Source organism: Schistocerca serialis, chromosome 3 (assembly GCF_023864345.2).
Source record: "Schistocerca serialis cubense isolate TAMUIC-IGC-003099 chromosome 3, iqSchSeri2.2, whole genome shotgun sequence".
Taxonomy (NCBI): domain Eukaryota; kingdom Metazoa; phylum Arthropoda; class Insecta; order Orthoptera; family Acrididae; genus Schistocerca; species Schistocerca serialis.
This window is the reverse complement of record NC_064640.1, coordinates 490,519,658-490,543,225: the sequence shown is the minus strand read 5'-3', so window position 1 is coordinate 490,543,225 and position 23,568 is coordinate 490,519,658. Positions and strand designations below refer to the sequence as shown.

The window sequence follows — 23,568 nt, the reverse complement described above, 5'->3', positions numbered from 1 at the left end:
ACATTTGAGGAAGGTGACCAGATGTGGGCAGCACCAGGCAGAGCCCCACTGAAGGCAGAACATGTACCATGGAGGTGCCTGTTAGAGAAGAAGATGAGAACGAGAGACTGGTGACACCTACACTCATAAGGGAGGAGGGTCAGGAGGTGTAAAAGGACAGCGGAGCTGGACCTGAAGCTGCCATACCAAGCAGAATGATTGGAGATGTGTCAGAAGGTAACAGTCTAGAATCAGCAGAAGTGGCAAAGAGATGAGCGATGGCACCAGTGGATAGAGTAGCTGAGTCAACAAAGTGGTTGGCCGCCGAGGGCACCAGAAAGACAGGAGAGGGTCCAACAGACCAGGTCAGCTGTGGAAGAGGTGGAGCTGCAGGGTGAAGCAGCAGGTGAGCCTGACCCAGTGGTGAGGACTGCAATGGGGCAAGAGCAGGCAGTCCAGGAGCTAGGAGATGGAGGCACCAGAGCTGGTGGCACCAGATTGGGGGCAGAAGAGGCAGCACAAGAAGTGAGTGTGCAAGAGACATAGGGATTGGGATCTGCAGGTGGCCAGGAGAGAAGCATTGAGAATAGTAGAAACGTGCAGGAGCTGGTTCAGTGCAACAAGGAACATGGGCCAAGGATCTAAGGCAAAATCTGAAGGAAAGAGACACACCTTTGTTGAGTCCAGAGCTGGAGAGGCTCCTGGAGAGCAAGGTGCCACCATTGAAGAAGCACTGGGGTGCACAGGAAGTGCCCAGCAAGATGCAGAAGCTGTGTTGTCCTGGCTGTAGCACTTGTGGATGTCATCACTGAACAGTGCTGCATCAGGTGAGTGATATTCCAGGTCAACCGAGCCACAGTTGACCTTGTAACTGGGAAAGCTGCCGAACAGAAAGGTGTGGATTGTAAGGAGTCACAGTAAATGGGTAAGCAAGACCAATGAAAAAAACACTGAAGAGGAATCAGCATTGACAAGAGAAGGAGATTGTGAGGAAAATGACACTAGCATTAAATGCAGACAAAGCAAAACAAATAAGAATAGGACATAGAAGCACAGAACAGTAGAGAATAAAGTGTGCACAGCAAATGCAACCCAAAGGAAGCAGAAACAATGTTGTTTAAATGTGGAACAGAACCGTGTAATCTGCTTGGGGAGACACAGAGAGAAGTGCCATCTGGTGGAGCACAAGATCCAGAGGTTGAAGATCCAGAGTCAAAAGTGTCAGAAAAGTTTACCCTTGTTGCTAATGAAAGTATCCCATTGTGGGTGATGCGTGTTCAAGAAGAGAAAGGTACACAGATAGCCAAGAGCAGTAGAACTTTATTACTACAGAGAAAGTACACAGTAATGTGAACAGCAGAAACAGCTTCCTAGAATAGACAACACAAAGAATGCCGACATCTTCTGAAGAACTGTCGCTATTACAATGCATTTCTGGATGGTGCAGGTGAGCACTCAATCTGTTGTAGAGCCACTGCCTTAGTCACGGTCTGTATAACTTGTGCTGGTGATGTACTGGATTTGTTGCAACGTGCTATACTCAGAGGAAGAGACTCACAGCACATCTGAAGTGTACATCAGTGTCGCAGCCAGATTCGCACTCACTGGTGAGCTGCTGGGTGGTGTCCTATAAAGGCCCCTTAGCAGAGGAATACCAGGAAATAGTCTTATGTCACATGGGTTATGGATATAAGCTATTGGTGGCTTTATCCAGTGAATATGATGCCCTTAGTACTGTAGTGGTTAGTGCAAGCTGAGCTGCGTGACTCTCAGATGTCTTGACAGGACGGCAACCTACAACACTGTGGTGTGTGGCTGGATCATAAGGCACCAGCTATATGCTACAAGGGGCATTTGTGCTCAGTGCTTGAAAGCTGTGCAACCTGCTTCCATCCTACCCCCATGAGTGCACCAGGACGTTGTACATGCAGTAGTCCCTCCGGGCAACTCCTTCACATATAAATTGTTTCTCACACATTGCATTTCTCACTAGGATGTTTCCAGGTGGACACAGAGACTGTTGTTTCTGTAATAAACCAGGTGATGTATGCATGACTGGTTTTGACCAAATTGTCCCCTTTGTAATGGTGTTTGGTGGCCTGTAGGTATGGTTCTCAATCATTGTGGTCTACAAATGCGTTACGTGGCTCATCACAGTGTTTGTCATTCACTACCCATCTGCCATCAACAGTTTTGACTTTGACGCCTTTATGTTGTTTTGGTTTTGTATTTCAGATGAAGTAAAGATGGTATTAACTGCAGTTTCTTTCTTTCCAGAACCTGGGTGATCTCTGCACTGTGTTTGCATCCATATTTCAGCTGGATTTTGGGTGAGCCTCAAACTTTAAGACTCATGTCAGCTATCAGCCACCCAATATGTCTCATTTTTACTGTTCCATACCAATTCTGGTAGCCACATGTGCTGTTGTAGAGCTGTATCATCTCCAGGCTGCTGGGCTTATCAAGCCAATGAAATATAGTGCATGAGCCATTCCACTAGCAATTACAGAAAGCCCATTTGTTCTTTCCGATTGTGAGAAGATTTCATGGCTACAATCAGTGCCCATTCACAGGTGGAAACTTATCCTATACCTTGGCTGGAAGACCTTGCTGTAGGGGATTATAACTCTAAGATTGACTTTGCCATTGCATACCTCCAGTTATCCCTAGATGATGAATCACAGAACATCACTGTTTTTAATACACCTTTTGGATTATACGAGTATAAGTGTCTCCTATTTAGCATTGCCTCAGACCCTGCAATTTTCCAATGATTTCTGGAACAGCTGATGGAGCATATTCCAGCTTGCATGGTTTACTTGGATGATCTCATTGTTGCAGGAGCATTTTTGATACGTCCACACCATTCTTATGACCCTGTAGGATGCAGGTCTGAATTGTTGTTTGGAGAAGTGCAGGTTTTTTCAACCACAAGTGATGTATTTGGGACATTGGCTCACCAAAGAGGGGATCTGGCCTACTGATAGGAATGTTGCTGCAATAGGCATCTTCCCCCCTCCTCCTGACAAACTTATCTGGATTGCAGATGTTTTTGGACAAAAATCAACTTTTATTCCTAGTTCCTATTCTGCGTGACCCACATTGCGCAACCCCTTAATTAGGTGCATAAAATGGTGTGCCTTGTAATTGGGCTCATGCCTGTGACCAGGTTTTTACTCACTTGAAAACCATGCTGAAATACACTCCTCACTTCACACCATTCTGTCTCGGTCACTTGTTGGGTTGTGGTGGCTGATGCATCCACCTATGGCATCAAGGCAGTCTTGTCACACAGGAATGAAGATGCATATGCATCCAAGACATTGAATCCTGCACAGTGAAACTGTTCCCAGATCAAAAAGGAAACAATGACAATAGTGTTTTTCATTAAAATAATTACCGAGCGAGGTGGCGCAGTGGTTAGACACTGGACTCGCATTCGGGAGGACGACGGTTCAATCCCGCGTCCGGCCATCCTGATTTAGGTTTTCCGTGATTTCCCTAAATCGCTCCAGGCAAATGCCGGGATGGTTCCTTTCAAAGGGCACGGCCGACTTCCTTCCCCGTCCTTCCCTAATCCGATGAGACCGATGACCTCGCTGTCTGGTCTCCTTCCTCAAACCAACCAACCAACCATTAAAATAATTCATAGCTTCCTTTTTGGGAAGCAGTTCTTTCTAATTACAAATCACAAGTTGTTGGTGGCATTATTTGGATCATGTTCCAGTGCCCCAGAGCAGACATCCCAATGCCTCCAGTGCTGTGCATTGTTCCTGACTGCACATTATACCATCCTGTATAAATCCAAGGCCCACTGTTCCAAAGCTGATGCATTGTTGCATCTCCTCACTGGGCCAGACCCCAGTTTCAGGCAACAGGAGGTCCTCTGTCTCCACATCAATACTGAGCAGCAACATACAATGTGCAGTTACCACATTACAGCTGCTTGTGTTGCCACTCTACCTTGTGGCAGGTCCTCCTCTTCGTGATCCATGCCTAGCCACTTACCTCATCCATTGGTTGGTAAATGAGTTCAGCTCATGGAAACATATTTCTCACAGGTTCTTGGTTGTCAGTGACATCATTTATGTGAACACTGAGACACACACACATTGGGTGGTCATCCCAGTGGTATTGCATCAATGGATGTTAAGCTTGTTTCAATGGGGACATTGGGGGATGTCCCACATAAAGGCATTAGCTTGCTAACATATCTACTGGCCAGGGATCAACAGCAATATTGAAAGAATGGTGTGTGCTGCAGAACATGCACAAGCATCAGACAGCACCCCAAAAATCTTTCACCCTCCAGCTTTCACCCTGCCTCACCCGGGACCGCATCCATCTCGATTTTGCAAGCTGGTTCTTGGAATTGATGTGGTTTCTCGTTGTGGGTGCTTACTTGAAGCACGCATGTGTTGTACACATGGTGTCCACCGTGACTGATGCCACCCTCACCACCTTGGCCCAGGTTTTGGCGATTGTAGGGATGCCTTGTACATTGGTCTCTGGTAATAGGTCACAATTCATGGCATCTGCCTTCAAAGATTTCTGTGAGGCCAATGGCATCTACATCTACATCTACATCTATACTCCGCGAGCCACCTTACGGTGTGTGGCGGAGGGTACTTATTGTACCACTATCTGATCCCCCCTTCCCTGTTCCATTCACGAATTGTGCGTGGGAAGAACGACTGCTTGTAAGTCTCCGTATTTGCTCTAATTTCTCGGATCTTTTCGTTGTGATCATTACGCGAGATATATGTGGGCGGTAGTAATATGTTGCCCATCTCTTCCCGGAATGTGCTCTCTCGTAATTTCGATAATAAACCTCTCCGTATTGCGTAACGCCTTTCTTGAAGTGTCCGCCACTGGAGCTTGTTCAGCATCTCCATAACGCTCTCGCGCTGACTAAATGTCCCCATGACGAATCGCGCTGCTTTTCGCTGGATCATGTCTATCTCTTCTATTAATCCAACCTGGTAAGGGTCCCATACTGATGAGCAATACTCAAGAATCGGACGAACAAGCGTTTTGTAAGCTACTTCTTTCGTCGATGAGTCACATTTTCTTAGAATTCTTCCTATGAATCTCAACCTGGTGCCTGCTTTTCCCACTATTTGTTTTATGTGATCATTCCACTTCAGATCGCTCCGGATAGTAACTCCTAAGTATTTTACGGTCGTTACCGCTTCCAATGATTTACCACCTATGGCATAATCGTACTGGAATGGATTTCTGCCCCTATGTATGCGCATTATATTACATTTATCTACGTTTAGGGAAAGCTGCCAGCTGTTGCACCATGCATTAATCCTCTGCAGGTCCTCCTGGAGTACGTACGAGTCTTCTGATGTTGCTACTTTCTTGTAGGCAACCGTGTCATCTGCAAATAGCCTCACGGAGCTACCGATGTTGTCAACTAAGTCATTTATGTATATTGTAAACAATAAAGGTCCTATCACGCTTCCCTGTGGTACTCCCGAAATTACCTCTACATCTGCAGATTTTGAACCGTTAAGAATGACATGTTGTGTTCTTTCTTCTAGGAAATCCTGAATCCAATCACAAACCTGGTCCGATATTCCGTAAGCTCGTATTTTTTTCACTAAACGTAAGTGCGGAACCGTATCAAATGCCTTCCTGAAGTCCAGGAATACGGCATCAATCTGCTCGCCAGTGTCTACGGCACTGTGAATTTCTTGGGCAAATAGGGCGAGCTGAGTTTCACATGATCTCTGTTTGCGGAATCCATGTTGGTTATGATGAAGGAGATTTGTATTATCTAAGAACGTCATAATACGAGAACACAAAACATGTTCCATTATTCTACAACAGATTGACGTAAGCGAAATAGGCCTATAATTATTCGCATCTGATTTATGACCCTTCTTGAAAATGGGAACGACCTGCACTTTCTTCCAGTCGCTAGGTACTTTACGTTCTTCCAGCGATCTACGATAAATTGCTGATAGAAAGGGGGCAAGTTCTTTAGCATAATCACTGTAGAATCTTAAGGGTATCTCGTCTGGTCTGGATGCTTTTCCGCTACTAAGTGATAGCAGTTGTTTTTCAATTCCGATATCGTTTATTTCAATATTTTCCATTTTGGCGTCCGTGCGACGGCTGAAGTCAGGGACCGTGTTACGATTTTCCGCAGTGAAACAGTTTCGGAACACTGAATTCAGTATTTCTGCCTTTCTTCGGTCGTCCTCTGTTTCGGTGCCATCGTGGTCAACGAGTGACTGAATAGGGGATTTAGATCCGCTTACCGATTTTACATATGACCAAAACTTTTTAGGGTTCTTGTTTAGATTGTTTGCCAATGTTTTATGTTCGAATTCGTTGAATGCTTCTCTCATTGCTCTCTTTACGCTCTTTTTCGCTTCGTTCAGCTTTTCCTTATCAGCTATGATTCGACTACTCTTAAACCTATGATGAAGCTTTCTTTGTTTCCGTAGTACCTTTCGTACATGATTGTTATACCACGGTGGATCTTTCCCCTCACTTTGGACCTTAGTCGGTACGAACTTATCTAAGGCGTACTGGACGATGTTTCTGAATTTTTTCCATTTTTGTTCCACATCCTCTTCCTCAGAAATGAACGTTTGATGGTGGTCACTCAGATATTCTGCGATTTGTGCCCTATCACTCTTGTTAAGCAAATATATTTTCCTTCCTTTCTTGGCATTTCTTATTACACTTGTAGTCATTGATGCAACCACTGACTTATGATCACTGATACCCTCTTCTACATTCACGGAGTCGAAAAGTTCCGGTCTATTTGTTGCTATGAGGTCTAAAACGTTAGCTTCACGAGTTGGTTCTCTAACTATCTGCTCGAAGTAATTCTCGGACAAGGCAGTCAGGATAATGTCACAAGAGTCTCTGTCCCTGGCTCCAGTTCTGATTGTGTGACTATCCCATTCTATACCTGGTAGATTGAAGTCTCCCCCTATTACAATAGTATGATCACGAAACTTCTTCACGACGTTCTGCAGGTTCTCTCTGAGGCGCTCAACTACTACGGTTGCTGATGCAGGTGGTCTATAGAAGCATCCGACTATCATATCTGACCCACCTTTGATACTTAACTTAACCCAGATTATTTCACATTCGCATTCGCTAATAACTTCACTGGATATTATTGAATTCTTTACTGCTATAAATACTCCTCCACCATTGGCGTTTATCCTATCCTTGCGGTATATATTCCATTCTGTGTCTAGGATTTCGTTACTGTTCACTTCCGGTTTTAACCAACTTTCCGTTCCTAATACTATATGCGCACTATTTCCTTCAATAAGAGATACTAATTCAGGAACCTTGCCCTGGATACTCCTGCAGTTTACCAATATTACGTTAACTTTTCCTGTTTTTGGTCTCTGAGGACGGACGTTCTTTATCAACGATGATAATGTCCTCTCTGGTAAGCCGTCAGGTATTTTATCGTTTCGCCCAAGGGGGGGGGTCCCTCTAACCTAAAAAACCCCTGTGTGCACGCCACACGTACTCTGCTACCCTAGTAGCTGCTTCCGGTGTGTAGTGCACGCCTGACCTGTCTAGGGGGGCCCTACAGTTCTCCACCCAATAACGGAGGTCGATGAATTTGCAACCATTATAGTCGCAGAGTCGTCTGAGCCTCTGGTTTAGACCCTCCACACGGCTCCAAACCAGAGGACCGCGATCGACTCTGGGCACTATGCTGCAGATATTAAGCTCAGCTTGCACTCCGCGTGCGATGCTGGTTGTCTTCACCAAATCAGCCAGCCGCCGGAAGGAACCAAGGATGGCCTCAGAACCCAAGCGGCAGGCGTCATTCGTTCCGACATGTGCTACTATCTGCAGCCGGTCACACCCAGTGCGTTCAATAGCTGCCGGAAGGGCCTCCTCCACATTACGGACGAGACCCCCCGGCAAGCACACCGAGTGCACACTGGCATTCTTCCCCGACCTACCCGCTATTTTCCTGAGGGGCTCCATAACCCACCTAACGTTGGAGCTCCCTATAACTAATAGGCCCGCCCTCTGTGACTGTCGGGACCTTGCCGGAGAATCGGCCACTGGCCCAACAGGCGAGGCATCCTGTGGTGGCTCGGAAATGATGTCATCACCACTAGGAAGCACCCCGTACCTGTTGGAAAGGGGTAAGGCAGCTGCCACGCGGCCAGATCCCACCTTCGCCTTTCGGCCAGGCACGCGCGAGCCCACCACTGTCCGCCATTCACCCTGGAGTGATGGCTGACCGGTAAGATGCTCACTGCCGGAAGACGCAGCGACATCAGGGGTTCCATGTGATTCCAAGGCCACCGAAGTAGGCATAGGTCTCACCACAGTTGCCCCAATGCCACTACGAGTCGACGCCTGCGCCTTGAGCTCGATGAGCCTAACAGACAAAGCCTCCACCTGCCCCCGAAGAGTGGCCAATTCTCCTTGCGTCCGCTCACAACAACCACAGTCCCTACACATGACTATGTTTACCCTACTCTATACGGTGACAAATTCCCAAGATAATCTTCTGATGAGCTACTCTGATAATCAAGAAACACTCACTGAAATACGAGACGCGAAAACTACGCTAGGTTTTCCCAGAAAAACTATTTAAAAGCTAAGCGCAGCAAATAAGTACAAAAACGCTTTATACAAACAGTACTCGCTGCTGCTGGTGCTCTCGCTCTGGCTGTCACAAGACAACTGCTGATTCGAGTGACTAGTGGCTAACGGCCGCGAAACAAACAAAAGACGGTTTTAGGGCGCTTTCTGTTCTAAATGATCAAGAAAACACTAAGAAATCTAACACGAAAACTACGTAAAGTTTTATCAAGAACTGTTAGTTACTATGCAGAGCAGATAAACACAAATAGAATCCCTTCCTTAGTGGAAGGTCGTAAACAAAATGCAAAATAAACGCTTTATACAAACAGTGCTCGCTGCTGCTGGTGCTCTCGCTCTTTGTTCCATCCTTCCTCAGATAGTGAAGCAGAAACTCTCATTTGGACTTTTAAGCAGCGAATGAGAAAAGCTGTTGATTCCTCTACCACTTCATTGGCCCTCACCCTGTTTGTGAGCACTTATTGTACTACACTGATTAGCAATTGTAGGCCCACCAAGCTACTCCATGGGCAACAACCACAGATGTTGATTCATCTTTTGACACCGTTGCTTTCAGAGTTCCTCTCCCATCCCTTTCAGCATTACATGACTGGCGTGGCAATATGGGCTTGCTCCTATGAGAGTACTGAGGGTTGGACACCAGCAACAGTAGTGGAGACCCACAGGAAATGGGTTATATCAGTACAGGCACACAAGGGGCTTGAGCACTGCCAGCACAGCCAACTGAGGCCTCGACTGCAGGTGTTGCATTCACTGCCACCTCGTCCACTGCCTTCAGCTGGCAGTTTTGTGCCATGACTGGTGCCCCTGGTGGGTTGCCTGTGAATCCCCACAGTTACACTGGCTTTCCATTTCACATCCATGTGGATCAGTGGAAACCCCCAAGGCATGCCCGTTGCCAGCAGTATTGCAATGGATGCTGCCAAACACATCCCTCAGCTGGCAGTCGAAGGGACCAGAACTTCATATGCGCCTTCACTCCACTCCCTACAGCACCATACGGGGTGTTTCTGCCCTTACACACCTGTTATGGGAGGAGGTATATGGTATGTGACCCAGTGGGAGTTTAATGCCTGCTGGAGATGGTCATTAGAGAACATAATATCACAATATGGATGCACTTGCGTAGTGAGTGCACTACCCATCTTGCCACTTGAATACGTCAGCCAATGGTGTTCCTTGCACCCAGTATAAATACGGCTGCTCAGTGAACAGTCAGTTCCATACTCGTGTCTGATATTGCTGGTTATCATCATCACTTGACACTTGGTCTTTCTCTCTGGTCACGATTTGAAGTGTCTCTCCTTGTGCTCTTGGTGTATTGACATCATTCTGGAGAACGTTTGTACTTTGCACCTTGTTGTTGCATAGCGTACTTTTGGCTTGTCCTAGTCTATGTCTTGTCTGCCGTCAGTCAGCTGTGTTGACTACCACATAGTGTTTGTGTGTTTTTGTTTTCTTCCACAGGCCTTGCGGCTTCACTTGTTTCTTTCCCAGGTTCTGATGTGTGCACTGATATCTGGCTACTCGCAGATGTAGCAGAAATAGAAGGTAGCAGAGGAATAAATAGGCGAATTGACAAAGCTTATTAGAAATTCTTGGATAGCACTCAAAATATTGAGTTAAACTGATGAAAGGGTAAAACATAAAAACGCAGTGAAAAGAGAATATAGATGCCTTAAAATGAGATGACAAAAAGTGCAAAGTGGCTAAGAAGGTATAGCTAGAAGCCAAATGCAAAGCTGTAGAAACATTCATGACTGGGGGAAATATAGATGCTGTGTATGGGAAAATGAAGGAGACTTTTGGAGAAAAGAGAATGTGAATATCAAGAGCTCAGAAGCCAATCCACAACTAACATGGAGAACACAAAGAACATAGCAAGGGCCATAACCCTATTTCCCAGAAACTTCGCACAGCGGATGAAGGGTCAAAATAAGTGAACACATCTCAGCTTATACAGATACTTGACATTTCTGAAAAAATGATAGTCAAAGTTTTCAGTATAATGTAGATGCCTTTTGGTGTGTGGTAAGTTCAACCGAAGTGGTGGCACAGTGGCTAGTGTTGTAGCTTTTGTGCCCCATGTTTGAGCCTAGTTCCTGGGTAACATTGTTAGTCCTTCTCTACATATTCACCCTTAAGTGCAACATATTTTTCCCAACAGTGGAAGAATTGGCAGAGACCTTGGTTGTAGAGTCTCCATTTTCTCTGTTCAGGAAAAATTACACGTCAAAAGTCACCTTGTTTTCCTTCTGAAAATACCTGCTGTGCAATGGTTTTCTCATCCGGATGGAAATGGAAGAAGTCAGCATGTGCCATTTCAGAAGAATCCTGATGTAAGGCATAATTTGATAGCCCTGAATAGCAGCATGTGTTGCCTCAGTTTGGCAGACTATTTGAGTGAGTGTGAGCAGTCATGGAACTTAGCAGGTGGCAGCTTTTATTATGTTTAGAATTTTGTGCAAGCTTTTGAAACTTGATCCATCACTGATTTTCAGTTTTTCATCAGGCTCTCTACTTTTCTTGTGATTCCGAGCTCTTCGAAGAGAAATGGTGTGCTATTTTGTTCTTCATCATTCAGACTTGTGCCACCAATTCACTGTGTCATACTATATAATTTCACTGGATTGTTGCAGGCTTGGTCCCCTTCAAACATAGATAATGAATTGCCATATTTTACCCCTGTCATAGTGGCCCCTTATTTAGAGGACCCACATGACTGACATGCAAGTTGGGTTGCCGACCTCCTTATAGGAGCGCAGAGAGAAACATCGCCAGCGGATATGAACAATAACAGGTTTTCCAAATATACACGGAACTATTTCGTCGTACAACATGTAACAGTGTTCCACCAGTTGGAACTCGTGACGCATGTAGCACTCTGCCGACCCGGCTTTATAAGCACGCCCAGACAGTCAGAACAGCAGTGTTTACCTACCACTAGGAACAGCTCTGGCCAGTACTTACGTTGTCCCTAGCATTGTATACACTCGCCGTAGCGTTGTAGTAGCACGTTGTATTTTGTGATTGGTAGAGTAGATTTTGGTCAGTATTTTCTTCCATTGTTGTGTTTCCTTATCTGGTTTACCACCACAAGAGTTGTGGATTTTCTTGTTGTTCTTGCATTTAAAACTTAGTGTATGCCAAGAAGGCGTTTTTCTTTGATTATAATAAAGTGTGTTCAAATTGACTGTTAGTTCTTTCTTGCCGACCGCAGGACACTACAACCCCACTTTATAAGTGGGCTGTGCTATTTTGTCTAGGCTCCTTTGGCTGCATGCTAGGGTAGTGAGGTGTGGGGATTTCAATGTGTACCAGGACTAGACATGTACCTGCAAACGAACAAAATATTATTTTTTGCAACTTTATTGCTTCAAGGTGATAATTAAAACTTTATGACCATCCTTTGTATTACTTACCCCAAAAGGCCAAGTTGTTGAGAGTCTTGCTATCAAAAGATTTTTTTTTTTTTTTTTTACTATGAGGGAAAGCACATTTATACAGCCATAGGGTTATTCTTTGTCATTAATTTTTCATTATGGTCTCCAAAACTTGCACAAACAGCTCAGTGGGGCGTGGGTGGTGATCTACACTCCAGTGATCACTTCACCATATGGATTCAGGTTCCAGACAGACTGGGGCTCAAAAGAAAACCTTCAGTTTGAGTACCCAGCAAAGCAAAGTAATGCTGTACGAACAGTCAGCAAGTCACGTGGCTCTGTGTGAACATAGACGCATCATCCAGAAATGAGTGGATCATTTCACCAGCTGATCTACTACATTGCTGATGCCACCAAACCAGTCTTCAGGACAGATAAACTGGAAGCCTGTTCTCTGATTGATTTGCTGCCCATCTGTGGGCTTCCCAGTCTTTAGTGAGAATTTTATGGACTGCCCCAACACGTGACAATAGTAGGACAGGTAGTGTTGGCATTCACTTGGGTTGGGAGGGTTGGTACTCACTGGAAGTTTGTTCTCATCTCCTAAATGTTCACATAACCAAGCATTCTCAATAAAATGCTGGTTTGTGAATACCATTTCATGTTGAAAAATTCATCATGACCCACCCAGATAGCTGCATGCATTGGCATGCCATTTCTGTGGTTTGGAGAGGCATGCAGACCTCAGATCAAATCCACATGGTTGATTAACAACAAGGGCCAGTGTGCCAGCCATCCTGGATGTGATTTTCACTTGGTTTTCCACATCAGGCTAGATGAAAACTCAGTTACATGATTCGCAAACATTTCGAAAAAGTTGGCACACTTTCACATGATAGAGACAAATGGGATGCGTAAATTACATTCTGAGGGGGAGAATCAGTCACAAGAAGGACATCTGGCCACCCTCTACTGTTAACATGGCCATATCCAGAAATTAATATGCCGACTCTGTGAAGGCACAGGATAAAGCCCAGGAAGAAAAAGGAGAAATATTAATCTACAATGCCACTTTCTCCATGTCTGGGTATCCCAGTGTTGTGAGGGAATGTTTCAGAATGCCATTGCAAGAGGCAGCTATAGGTCAGACAGTGTTGGTGTTGGCATGGATTGAGGAAGTTAACTTTCACTACAGATCTGTCCTCCCTCACTCTCCCAAATGTTGATATTGTCATATTGTCAGGTGGTCTCCAAAGTGTTCATTGGAGATTGCCAAAAGAAGATTGCTTATGAGGAAAGAGTTTGTTCCTCTCACTAAACGCATATATTCGTATCTAGCAAGGGTGCTGATAACCATGCCAATGGGTGTGTAAAACTGTCATCGTCGTAGGTCATGGCAGGAATTTGTGAACGCCATAGATTGTTCCATGATGCCTTTCATTGTGATGTGACAATTAAGAGGATTTCAGGGACACTCTCAAAGTGCACTACACACCATGAGAATGAATAACTGTTGAGATGAAACAGCCATTAGTTCTTCACTGGACATGGTAGTGTGTTGTGTTTTTGGTGTTTCCATATTTAGGTCCAACTCCTGTACTCCTCATTTGAGGAGAATATACACAAACAAATCTGTAACATGGCCATGGGCACTCACATAGCATACTGCTGTGTCAACCTGTTTATGGGCCATCTACAGGAAACCTTCCTAGCCACCCAAAACCCCAAACCCCTTATTTGGCTCAGGTTCATTGAGAATGCCTTTGTAATCTGGACCCAGGGCCAAGACACCCTATCCTCATTCTTTTACAGCTTCAACACCTTCCCTCTCATCAGCTTTACCTGATCCTCAGCCCAATGTGCCACCTTCTTGGACACTGACCTCCATCTGTCTGATAGCTCCATCTATACCACTGTGCATATTAAATCCACTAAACATCAACAGTACCTACATTTTGATAGCTGCCATCCCTTCCACACTAAAAAATTTCTCCTGTATAATCTGACCACCCATGGATAGTGCATCTGCCATGATTAGAAATCCCTTGCCCAGCATGCTGAAGGCCTAACAAAGGGTTTCACTGAAAGGCACTATCCTCCAAATGTAGTCCACAGACATATGTTCCACACTTCGCACATTGCTAATCTCCAGACAGCCCCCAAGACGCAGCTGCAAATGAGTGCCCCACTCCTAACCCAGTATCATCCCAGACTGGAACAACTGAATCTTATCCTTCACCTGTGATGTGACTATTTATCATCATTTTTGGAAATGAGGAACATCCTACCCACAATTCTTCCTACCCTCCCAAAGTGGTATTCCTCTGCCCACTCAATCTGCACACTGTCCTAGTCCATCTTTACTCCACACCCATTCCCAACTTTCTGGCCATGTGTGTCATACTTATGTGAAAGACCCAGGTGCAAGACCTGTCCAATACACAATACACTCATTCAGCACATCTTACTCCAGTACACCACAGGCTTATCTTACCCTATCATAGGTAGGGCTACTTGTGCAGTCAGTCATCTCATATACCAGCTCTGTGGCAGTTTCTGCACAGCATTTTATGTGGGCATGACCACCAACCAGCTGTCTATCCGAATAAATGGCCACCACGAAACTGTGGCCAAGAGCAGAGTTGATTACCAAGTGGCAGAACATACTACTGAGCCCAAGCTCGATTTCAATGGCTGCCTCACTACCCTTCTGGATCCTTCCCTCTAATATCTCACCTGCCTCAAGATGACTGGGTGTTTGTGTTGTCCTCATCATTTCATCATCATTCACGAAAGTGGCGAGATTGGACTGAGCAAAGGTTGGGAATTTGTATGGGCACTGATAACTGTGCAGTTGAGCGCCCCACAAACCAACATCATTATCCTCACCCTCTAAATCAGGTTCTTTGAATTAGATAAACGCATGTTCTCCTTGCAACACGTTTCCATCCTATAATCTTTTTGTCTCATGCCCACTTCCACCTGCTCCCCCTCCAGGACCCTATCTTCACTCATCCTGCATAGACATCCTTTTCCCTGCAGTATTCCCTTCCTCTATAGTAAAAGTAAAGTTCTTTATCTTGTTTATGTGGATAGTAACAACTCATCACCTCTACAACTCAGTGAGTTATTACCATTATTCCTTAAATTATTTATGATCAAAAACTGAATAAATCATTAATTTTAAACATCTCTGTTAGGAAAAGAAATTAAATATGTAATTACTTATCTTAATTTTACCACATTTTTAACTGATTTGAGAGGGTTGCACTAAAGGCATGTTGGTTTATAAGGATAAAAATTAGGTGTTGTAGGTACTCAAAAATTTCATTTGCCAAAACAGGTCTGTAAAGTATCTTTTTGCATTTAAATGCATTTAAAACTGCCCAATGCCATAACCACTTCTTTTTCACTTTCTACATTAATTTACTTCCTTTCCATATTCTTCTATGCGCTCTTCTTGATTTTGTATCATGCAACAATAATTTATCTGCTTACACTCCATGCTCCATATTTATTGCTTTCATGCAGTTCACACCAAACTGAATTCTTATTTGTTCTGAAACATATTTCCTGTTTGTACACCATCACTGAAACATTAAACTTCATCATAAATTCAGATTGTAAGTGTGTTTCGTCACACAAAAGTGTTTCTTGGAACCTACCCCACACGCATTAGTTAAAGATCTGATTTGGGTTTTGGGTACTGCTAAGAAAATTCATCAATAAGTTTTCATTTGAATCATCTCTGAAGATAAGTTTGATGGTCTCTATTTCTATTTGCAGAAAAAGCCTGTGCATGGTTCTTCTCTGCCAGCAGTTATTGAAGCACACTTTGCCATGTATCAGTTGCCGTGATGATGTTTGTTAATGATGAAGCAACAAATTCTAGGCATCTTATGTGCTAACATGCCACAATGCAACAAAACAAAACTTGATTGGAAATACACAAAGCTACAGTGCAAAGCTTTCATAACAGTGAATGAGTGCAGCCCTATACAAGAAGAGTGGAAAACAGTATTGATACTGAAAATTCTTTATTTTAGACTTGAAAATATATGCAAACATCATTTTAATTTCAACAGGGGAATGACATTTGATGGAAGAATGTTGAGCAAAGATCAGTTAACATTTCTTAAATTACATCAAACATATAAATTTCTTATATCAAGCTCTTCCAGAAGGCATCCAGCATACATTAATAATTTGTTTTTTAAATGACTGTTTTTATCAGTTTTGGCATCATATCCCCTGAAGATAAACTCAGAGAAGGTTCCATTTAAAAGACCACAACAATTTACCTGCACCATCCCTGTCCAGTTTGAGTTCGGGCTGCATCTCCTATGACCATCAAAGTGTTAAGCCCCAGTCCCACTTCTTTCTTTATGTTACCCAGGCCCAATTTGAATTTTTATGTATCTTTAGATGACATCCAAATCATTTTCATTATTAGATTTACGTACAGTAACCTATTTTCCTCCTATTTGATGTCCTCTAATGTACTATTGCAAAGAACAATCTCTTAAGTCTTGACCAAAGCAATGAAATGTGTCTCACCAACACATTTTTACATTATTTCCAGTTTTAGTTCCATACTGATTATTTCTGTTTTCCTTATATTAACATCATCTTTAGTTACAGATTATTGTAGTCACTTTGAACTGGTTTAAGTCGATAAGCAGTTTTGCTAAAAATTCAGAAAATATACTGAAGCCACACTCAGGTGAGAATTATCAGCCGTAAGAAACATACAGTGAAAGAGATATCACAAATTTTCTCATCTCTCTGCCAATACTGTCGTAATGTCACCATGTTAGATATAAACTGTTTCATGTTACTTATATTTGATGTGCATTATTGTTGTTACTGTTTGAGGAAAAATGTAAACCAGACATTTAATCTCTTGTTGCACAGTTTTGTTACAGAAATGTATTGTGCCATCTTGATTGCTGCCATAATTTTGCTTTCATCTCCAGTAATAAATGCTGAGAAAGGAGATGAGGATGATAACTGGGTTGATCCATTCTATATAGACAGGTAAAGTCACAGAATAATAAACTGATTACGTGACTTTCATAGTTGTATCCATTTTATGACTAAAAGGAAAATTTTGTGTCTGAAATAAGGAAAGTATTTTAAGATGTAAGCAGTTACTTTCTTGAGAACTGAGGAAGTAAGAAAGGTAATAGAGGGAACAGCCCAATGATAATATTTGTGCAAGTGTAATGCATACATTCTTAACCTTTCTCCGTCAAAATAACTATGGTCCATGTAGTACAAGGTGCTGTCCAGAAGTTCCCAAATTTTTTTTTTTTTTTTTTTTTTTCAGTTAAACCAGTAAAAGTAATATGTAGCACTTCGTGTATCATTTGAAATAAAATACCGAATGAAGATAATTATTGTTGGTGAGTGCTTTTGTGTTGATGATTTCTCTATATGTTGATTATTCATGATTTATGTTAGAGATTAGTATAGCCATTCTCCATTTGGTTTTAAATTAGGGAAAATTACATTAGAATCATATCAGATGATAAAGCATGTTGGTGTGTCTGAGTCAACTGCTTGAAAATTACCTCAATGTTAGTTAATAATGTTGATTTTTCAACAAGACCATTAATAATCTTGGCTGCAGAAAATATCAGTGCTGCCAACTTGTAATCCATTCTGCAGCCTCTTGTAATATTGTACAACAGATGCCAGAGATTTGTGCCTAACAGACTCTATGTGAAATAGGTTATAATGATGTGTATCTTCATATTTTCACAACTCAATGATTGTTCCATAAAATTTTGGGCATGCAACCCATGAATTTCAGTTCTTCTAATGATATTTCATCTGTATACTGTCCAGCCATCTTCAGAGTGAGCCTAGGTGACTCATTCTGAATATGGCAGGACAGTATATAGCCGAAATATCAAAAGAAGAAGTGAAATTCATGCAGCTACACACCCAAAATTTTATGAAACAGGTTACAGTGATGTATCTATCGTCAGTCAACAAAGACAACTTTACATGAAAATCTACTGCAATCATAGGCATCTGTCAATGCTGTGTGGAGTGGCTGTGCGGTTATAGGTCACTGATAGCGAGGTCCCTCCCGCCGGAGGTTTGAGTCCTCCCTCGGGCATGGGTGTGTGTGTTGGTCTTAGCATAAGTTAAAGTTAGTTTAAGTAGTGTGTAAGTCTAGGGACCGATGGCCTCAGCAGTTTGGTCCCTTAGGAATTCACACACAGCTGAACATATGAACATTTTTCAAGTTAAACATTGTCCCTAAGTGGCACTAGGGCATAAACTTTAGGAATCTCAGCTAGACATTATTGAGTTGACACTTCATGGGTACATTACTAAGCTGGGAGCCGTTCAGCTTTCCCAGTTCTGTATATTACTTTCTGTACACACTTCAGCAACCATTATTAGACATGGTGGTGATATATTGTGCATTTCAGAGAATGGGGATCAAGCAGTCTCACACTAACTTGCATAACCCTATTTGTTATGGTTTATTCAGATATGTCAGACTGTACGTTTCTGTAGGGCCCCAGAGCCAAAGGCCTTGCCACATTGGATTTGAAGTCACCAGTGGCATGGGGATGCTGGAGTGGAAGCTGCAGGGCGGGGCACATGGCAGCTCAAGGCTGCAGAGAGACTGCGGCAACCTGTAAACATGTTATTTTTCTTTGCCTCAGGTGATATGGGTGTCTGTTGTCCTGCTCAAATGGTTCAAATGGCTCTGAGCACTATGGGACTTAACAGCTATGGTCACCAGTCCCCTAGAACTTAGAACTACTTAAACCTAACTAACCTAAGGACATCACACAACACCCAGTCATCACGAGGCAGAGAAAATCCCTGACCCCGCCGGGAATCGAACCCGGGAACCCGGGCGCGGGAAGCGAGAACGCTACCGCACGACCACGAGCTGCGGACCGTTGTCCTGCTCATATCAAATTCCGCTCACTTGGCAGTTTGGTCAGTCTGCTTTGCTGAAGACAGAGCCCTGTCTCCCATGTCCCAGTTGCAACAGCTGCGGTGAGGTGCACTACCCCAACAGCAAACTGTCCAATGATAACCGTGCTCTGACCTCCGATGACAAGTGGCACTTGCATCACACCGACCCACTCCCCTTAAGCGCTAAGGCGGATGTATTTTGCAGCAGCCACGATGCGACCCCCATGCCTCTGGGCAGGAGTTGACCATGCTGCTGGAAGACCTGGTCTGTCCTGCTGCTCTTAGTCCCTTGCGAACTCAGAAGCTCATACCATTTCCCTGCCACAGACTGGAATTGTGATCCTCATTGGAAGATTCGCGTGGCCATCTGCATAGCACAGCACCATTGTCCAACAGAGCTGTGACACTAAGACACTAGTATTACTTGACTGCCCCCATTTATACTCGGCAGAGCACATATGTTTTGAGAATCCATGGTTCTTCTAGTCATGTACTGCCATACATTACGTTAGCACCAGTTCACTGGTTTTGATTATGGTTTGTAGCAAAAGTTGCTCGCAGTCCTGCTGAGTACACCATTTTGGCAACTCGTGCACCCATGTCAACGCGACATACTTTGATACTCCATGTTGTAAAAAGTTACCATCAACAACCTGTGCCTTACTTACAGGTATGGCTACAATCTACCACTGCAAATTCTCACTAAAACTACCTTATGCGGTGATGCCGCTACAGTATTTTCCCCTGTGGGAAAACTCGGTTGCATGTGTTTCTCTAATCTATTACATGTCTTCTTCAAGTGTTCATAATAACATATATTATTTGTGGTACCGCAGGTGTTTTGCCTTGCCCACATGCACATGGGTCCTACTGTTACACTGTTACTTAAGCACTAGGCACCAAAAATTTTGGAGTTCCCTTTCCTCTCCATCTCTTGGCATCCAATCCACTGGGATTTTTACCACATATGGTTCCCTTGGTTTTCTGGATTTTCACTTTATAAGAATGAAAGCAACACATAACAGGGCCAGGGCCACTATGGCATTCGGTACGGTGGCACTCAGAAGGATTGTTACCCGCCGTTGTCCTTCTCTGTAACGCATGACGTGCTGCATCAGCTGCTCAACTGAGATGTGCTCTTCTTGCTCCATGAACTGCATCAGACCCGGCTCCAACGACTGATTCAGAAAGGTTATACTGTATTTCATTGAGACAAAAATCCTAACATTGCCGCCAGCCAGTACAGCTGCAGCTGTGTGATGTTAAGTTGTGTGACCCTTGAAACTGATGCTGCTAGATGAAAAGTTGGTCGTATTATATTGCACACAGTCCCATTAATCAGTATTCCACTTCCTCTGAGTTCTATGTGTGTAGCTTCCACAAATCACCCTACTCAAAGCATTTTGCTACTACCTCCAGACTTTCGCAGATGGGGTAAACCCAATGCAACCCAACTCGCTGCAGACTCAGCTTGGGTTTCACTATACCCCCTGGGCAAACTATCTCCTTTTGTCTGGCTAGAAATAATTGCACTACACCTGCATTTGGATCAGTGTTTATCACTCTGGATGGACACACAGTTATCCTTCCTCTATAGCAATTTTGAAATTCTGCCCTTGAAATTCTAGCTTACCTGCTATGATTTGCCAAGATTAGTGTCATCCCCTCAATCCTGACTTCCGTGAACTTCCTCAAAGCCCCCAACTTTACTGAAAGTGAATGGATGGTATAGCACTGGAATTTTGCATGCTTCCCCATTCCTGGAAATCAAACCACAACACATAGTTGTGCTTGGTTAGTTTTTGCTACCACTGATGCAATGTGATAGTAAAATGGTAGGTTTTGCTTTCTAGGTTCCATTACCAAACTTAACCCCAGAGGCAGTTCTTTCTGTGCATTACATAATGCCAGCAATCACCAGCCCGGAAGTAACAAATTAGTACTCAGCTGCCCATGCAAGGTGTGATGCAAAGCTTCCTGCAGGTTCGTCACTACTCCCTGCACATTTCAAACACTGTCAGCTACTCCCTGCAAAAGTGTCATCAGTGCAATCATGATAGCCATCACTTACAAGCATCCCTGTAAGGCTCCTAGATTTTGGTTCTTGTCTTATGATGTTTAAGCATAGTCCACCACATTTTGTGCCAACTTATGAAATAACCACATGTTGTTCAAGACTTCCCCTTCCAAACTCTCTATCTGCCATGTGCTACACATCTGTTGCTTTAGTCTCCTCTGCCAATTTATTTACAGTTTCCAATATGCTGTTTAGATCCCTAACAACACTTTCATCTGCCGTTCCAAATACTGTCTTCAAAATTTTCCCACCTACCAAGGCATCCATCCCAACGAGGATGATGAGATGCATCACTGCCAAGATTCCCATTTTCAGTAACTTGAGGACAGGGATCACCAGCAACTTTCCTGCCTTTTCAAAAGACTGCTGCCCCTAGCAGGCTCTACATAAATCAAACAACATAACTAAATTACAATTATATGGAACAGTCATTCGCTACTAACTAATATAAAAAATTACACATACTTCCTACTACTCCCTAGCTCATAACATGTATGGCACCTCATTCTCTAGCCCAATCACATCTTTCTGTTCCTACCTTCACTCTATCATTTTTTTCCTTCCCTTGTGGGATTTACATCTGGACAATCCTTAAATAGCCACATATGCCCAGGTGCACAATTGTCATTCTGGTGGGCACTTGAAGTTTAACATTGCAGGTGGGCTGGTTTCTTCTACATGACATGGCCCTTGATACCTGGTGGTGAATTACTTGGTCTCCTTTTTCAGTGTATATGGGCCGAACAGCATCACCCTTTGCCCCACTCTGTTCTGAGATAAACTCGCCATTCATCTCAGTGCCTCCTCCTGCTTTTCCAAAGCTCTTGTGTTTGCCTTTTGCACCCATTTCCATATTTCTCAAACTGTTCTTGCAAACTCGCACTCTGATTCCCCATTTCTTCCCTTTCCTACCTTTATCAGGTCAAATGGAGATGGCATTTTCCATCCATATATTATCTCATGTGGAAACAACCCCATATTTGTGTGGACTTTTGAGTTGTAGGTGCAAACAACATATCCCAGATATTCATCCTAGTCTTGATGATGTGAGTTTACGTAGTATTTGAGCGTCTTACCAATAATGGCATGCACACATTTCATCATCCCATTTGCATGCAGATGCAGTGCACTCATCCTCAACTTCTTTATGTTCAGCAAATGACAAAGTTCCTTCAATAGACCTGACATAAAATTGCTGCTGTGGTCAGTAATTATCATTTTGGGTACACCCAACTTCAGAATCCAGTTGTTCACCTACACCTGTGTGACCATTGCAGAGTGTTGATTTGGCATGGCAGCCATTTCTACATACCTCAAAAAATGTTCCATTATCATTAGAACGAATCTGTTCCCTGCTGGTGTTTGACTGAATGGTTCCATGACATCAATCCCCAACACAGATAATGGGCTTGATGCTTCTGTCAATCTCTGCAGTTGTACCTGCTTATGACTCAAATCGGCTCTTTGCACACACTATATACAACTCCTCACATGCTGGTCTATGTCATTTCTCCTTCCCTTCCACCAGTACCTCTCCACCAATCTCCTGTTCGTGAACCTACAGACAACATGACGGCCCTTAATATTTCCTCCTTCAACTTTGCTGGCACTACTACTCATGGTGCTAACCTCATTTCTCTGCACAGAGGACTGTCATATGTGCTAAACTGCGGCTGTGTCTGGTACTGCTCACAATCACCATCAGTGTCCTGCATTTTCTGCCATATTGCAAGATCGTTACCCAGGCTTTCACTATTGCCACTTTTCTACTTAGTGTGTCTGCATTACTGTATTTTTTTCCCCTGGCTTGTGTATAACTTCATAGTTGAACTCACTAAGCTTAAAGCCCACCTTGCAAGCCTGTTAAATGTGTCTTTTAGTCTGAGTGACAACTTCAAAGTGACATTGTCTGTTACCGCATGAAATTTTTTCCTGTACAAATAACACTTAAAATACGTAGCCCCATAAACCACATTAAGCATTTTCCTCTCTGTAATTGAGTAATTCCTTTGCACTGCATTCAATTGTCTTGATGCATAGGCCACAGGATGCTTCTTCCCATCAATTTCCTGGCTAAGAACACACCTCAGTGCCTGATTAGATGTGTCTCATGCCAGAATAACCTCTTTCTCAAAATCTGGGAAAACAAAAACCGGACTTGATGTCAACACTTCCTTTAACTTGCCAAATGCTTCCCGGTACTTCCTGCCTACTCAAATTTCACACCTTTTCATAACAACCATATAAACTGTGTCAACAGCTGTCCTATGTCAGTAAATCCCTTCCCAAATTTTCTATAGAAATTTGAAATCCCAAGAAAGGACTGGACTGCCTTAATTGTGTTTGTTTCTGGAAAATCCCATAGTGCCTTGCCAGCCTCAGATTCATACAAGCTCCATTTGTGCTTATAATATGGCCCAAATATCTCACCTTCTCTGATTCTCCAGTCACAATGTCAAACATGTTGCTCATAACATCTGAAACACTTTCGTTAGATGCTACTCATGCTGTTCCATGCTACTTGAAAATACTGTGATGTCATCTAGGCATACGAGACACTGCCGTGAT

The 23,568-nt window shown here is 43.4% G+C and overlaps 1 protein-coding gene across 3 annotated transcripts in view; it reads left to right on the top strand.

Annotated features, from left to right (window-relative positions):
- Window positions 1-23,568, top strand: part of LOC126470375 (uncharacterized) — a 145,098-nt gene that overhangs the window by 17,791 nt on the left and 103,739 nt on the right. Inside the window, exons 2-3 of one of the 3 annotated variants that reach the window (XM_050098200.1) lie at window positions 2,257-2,309; window positions 16,890-17,012. The exons of 1 other annotated variant lie outside the window; for it this stretch is intronic. In XM_050098200.1, coding sequence (XP_049954157.1) covers window positions 16,903-17,012 — 110 coding nt within the window. In that variant the 5' untranslated portion in view covers window positions 2,257-2,309; window positions 16,890-16,902. The remainder of the gene's footprint in view (window positions 1-2,256; window positions 2,310-16,889; window positions 17,013-23,568) is intronic. One more of the 3 variants, XM_050098199.1, reaches the window with a different exon arrangement.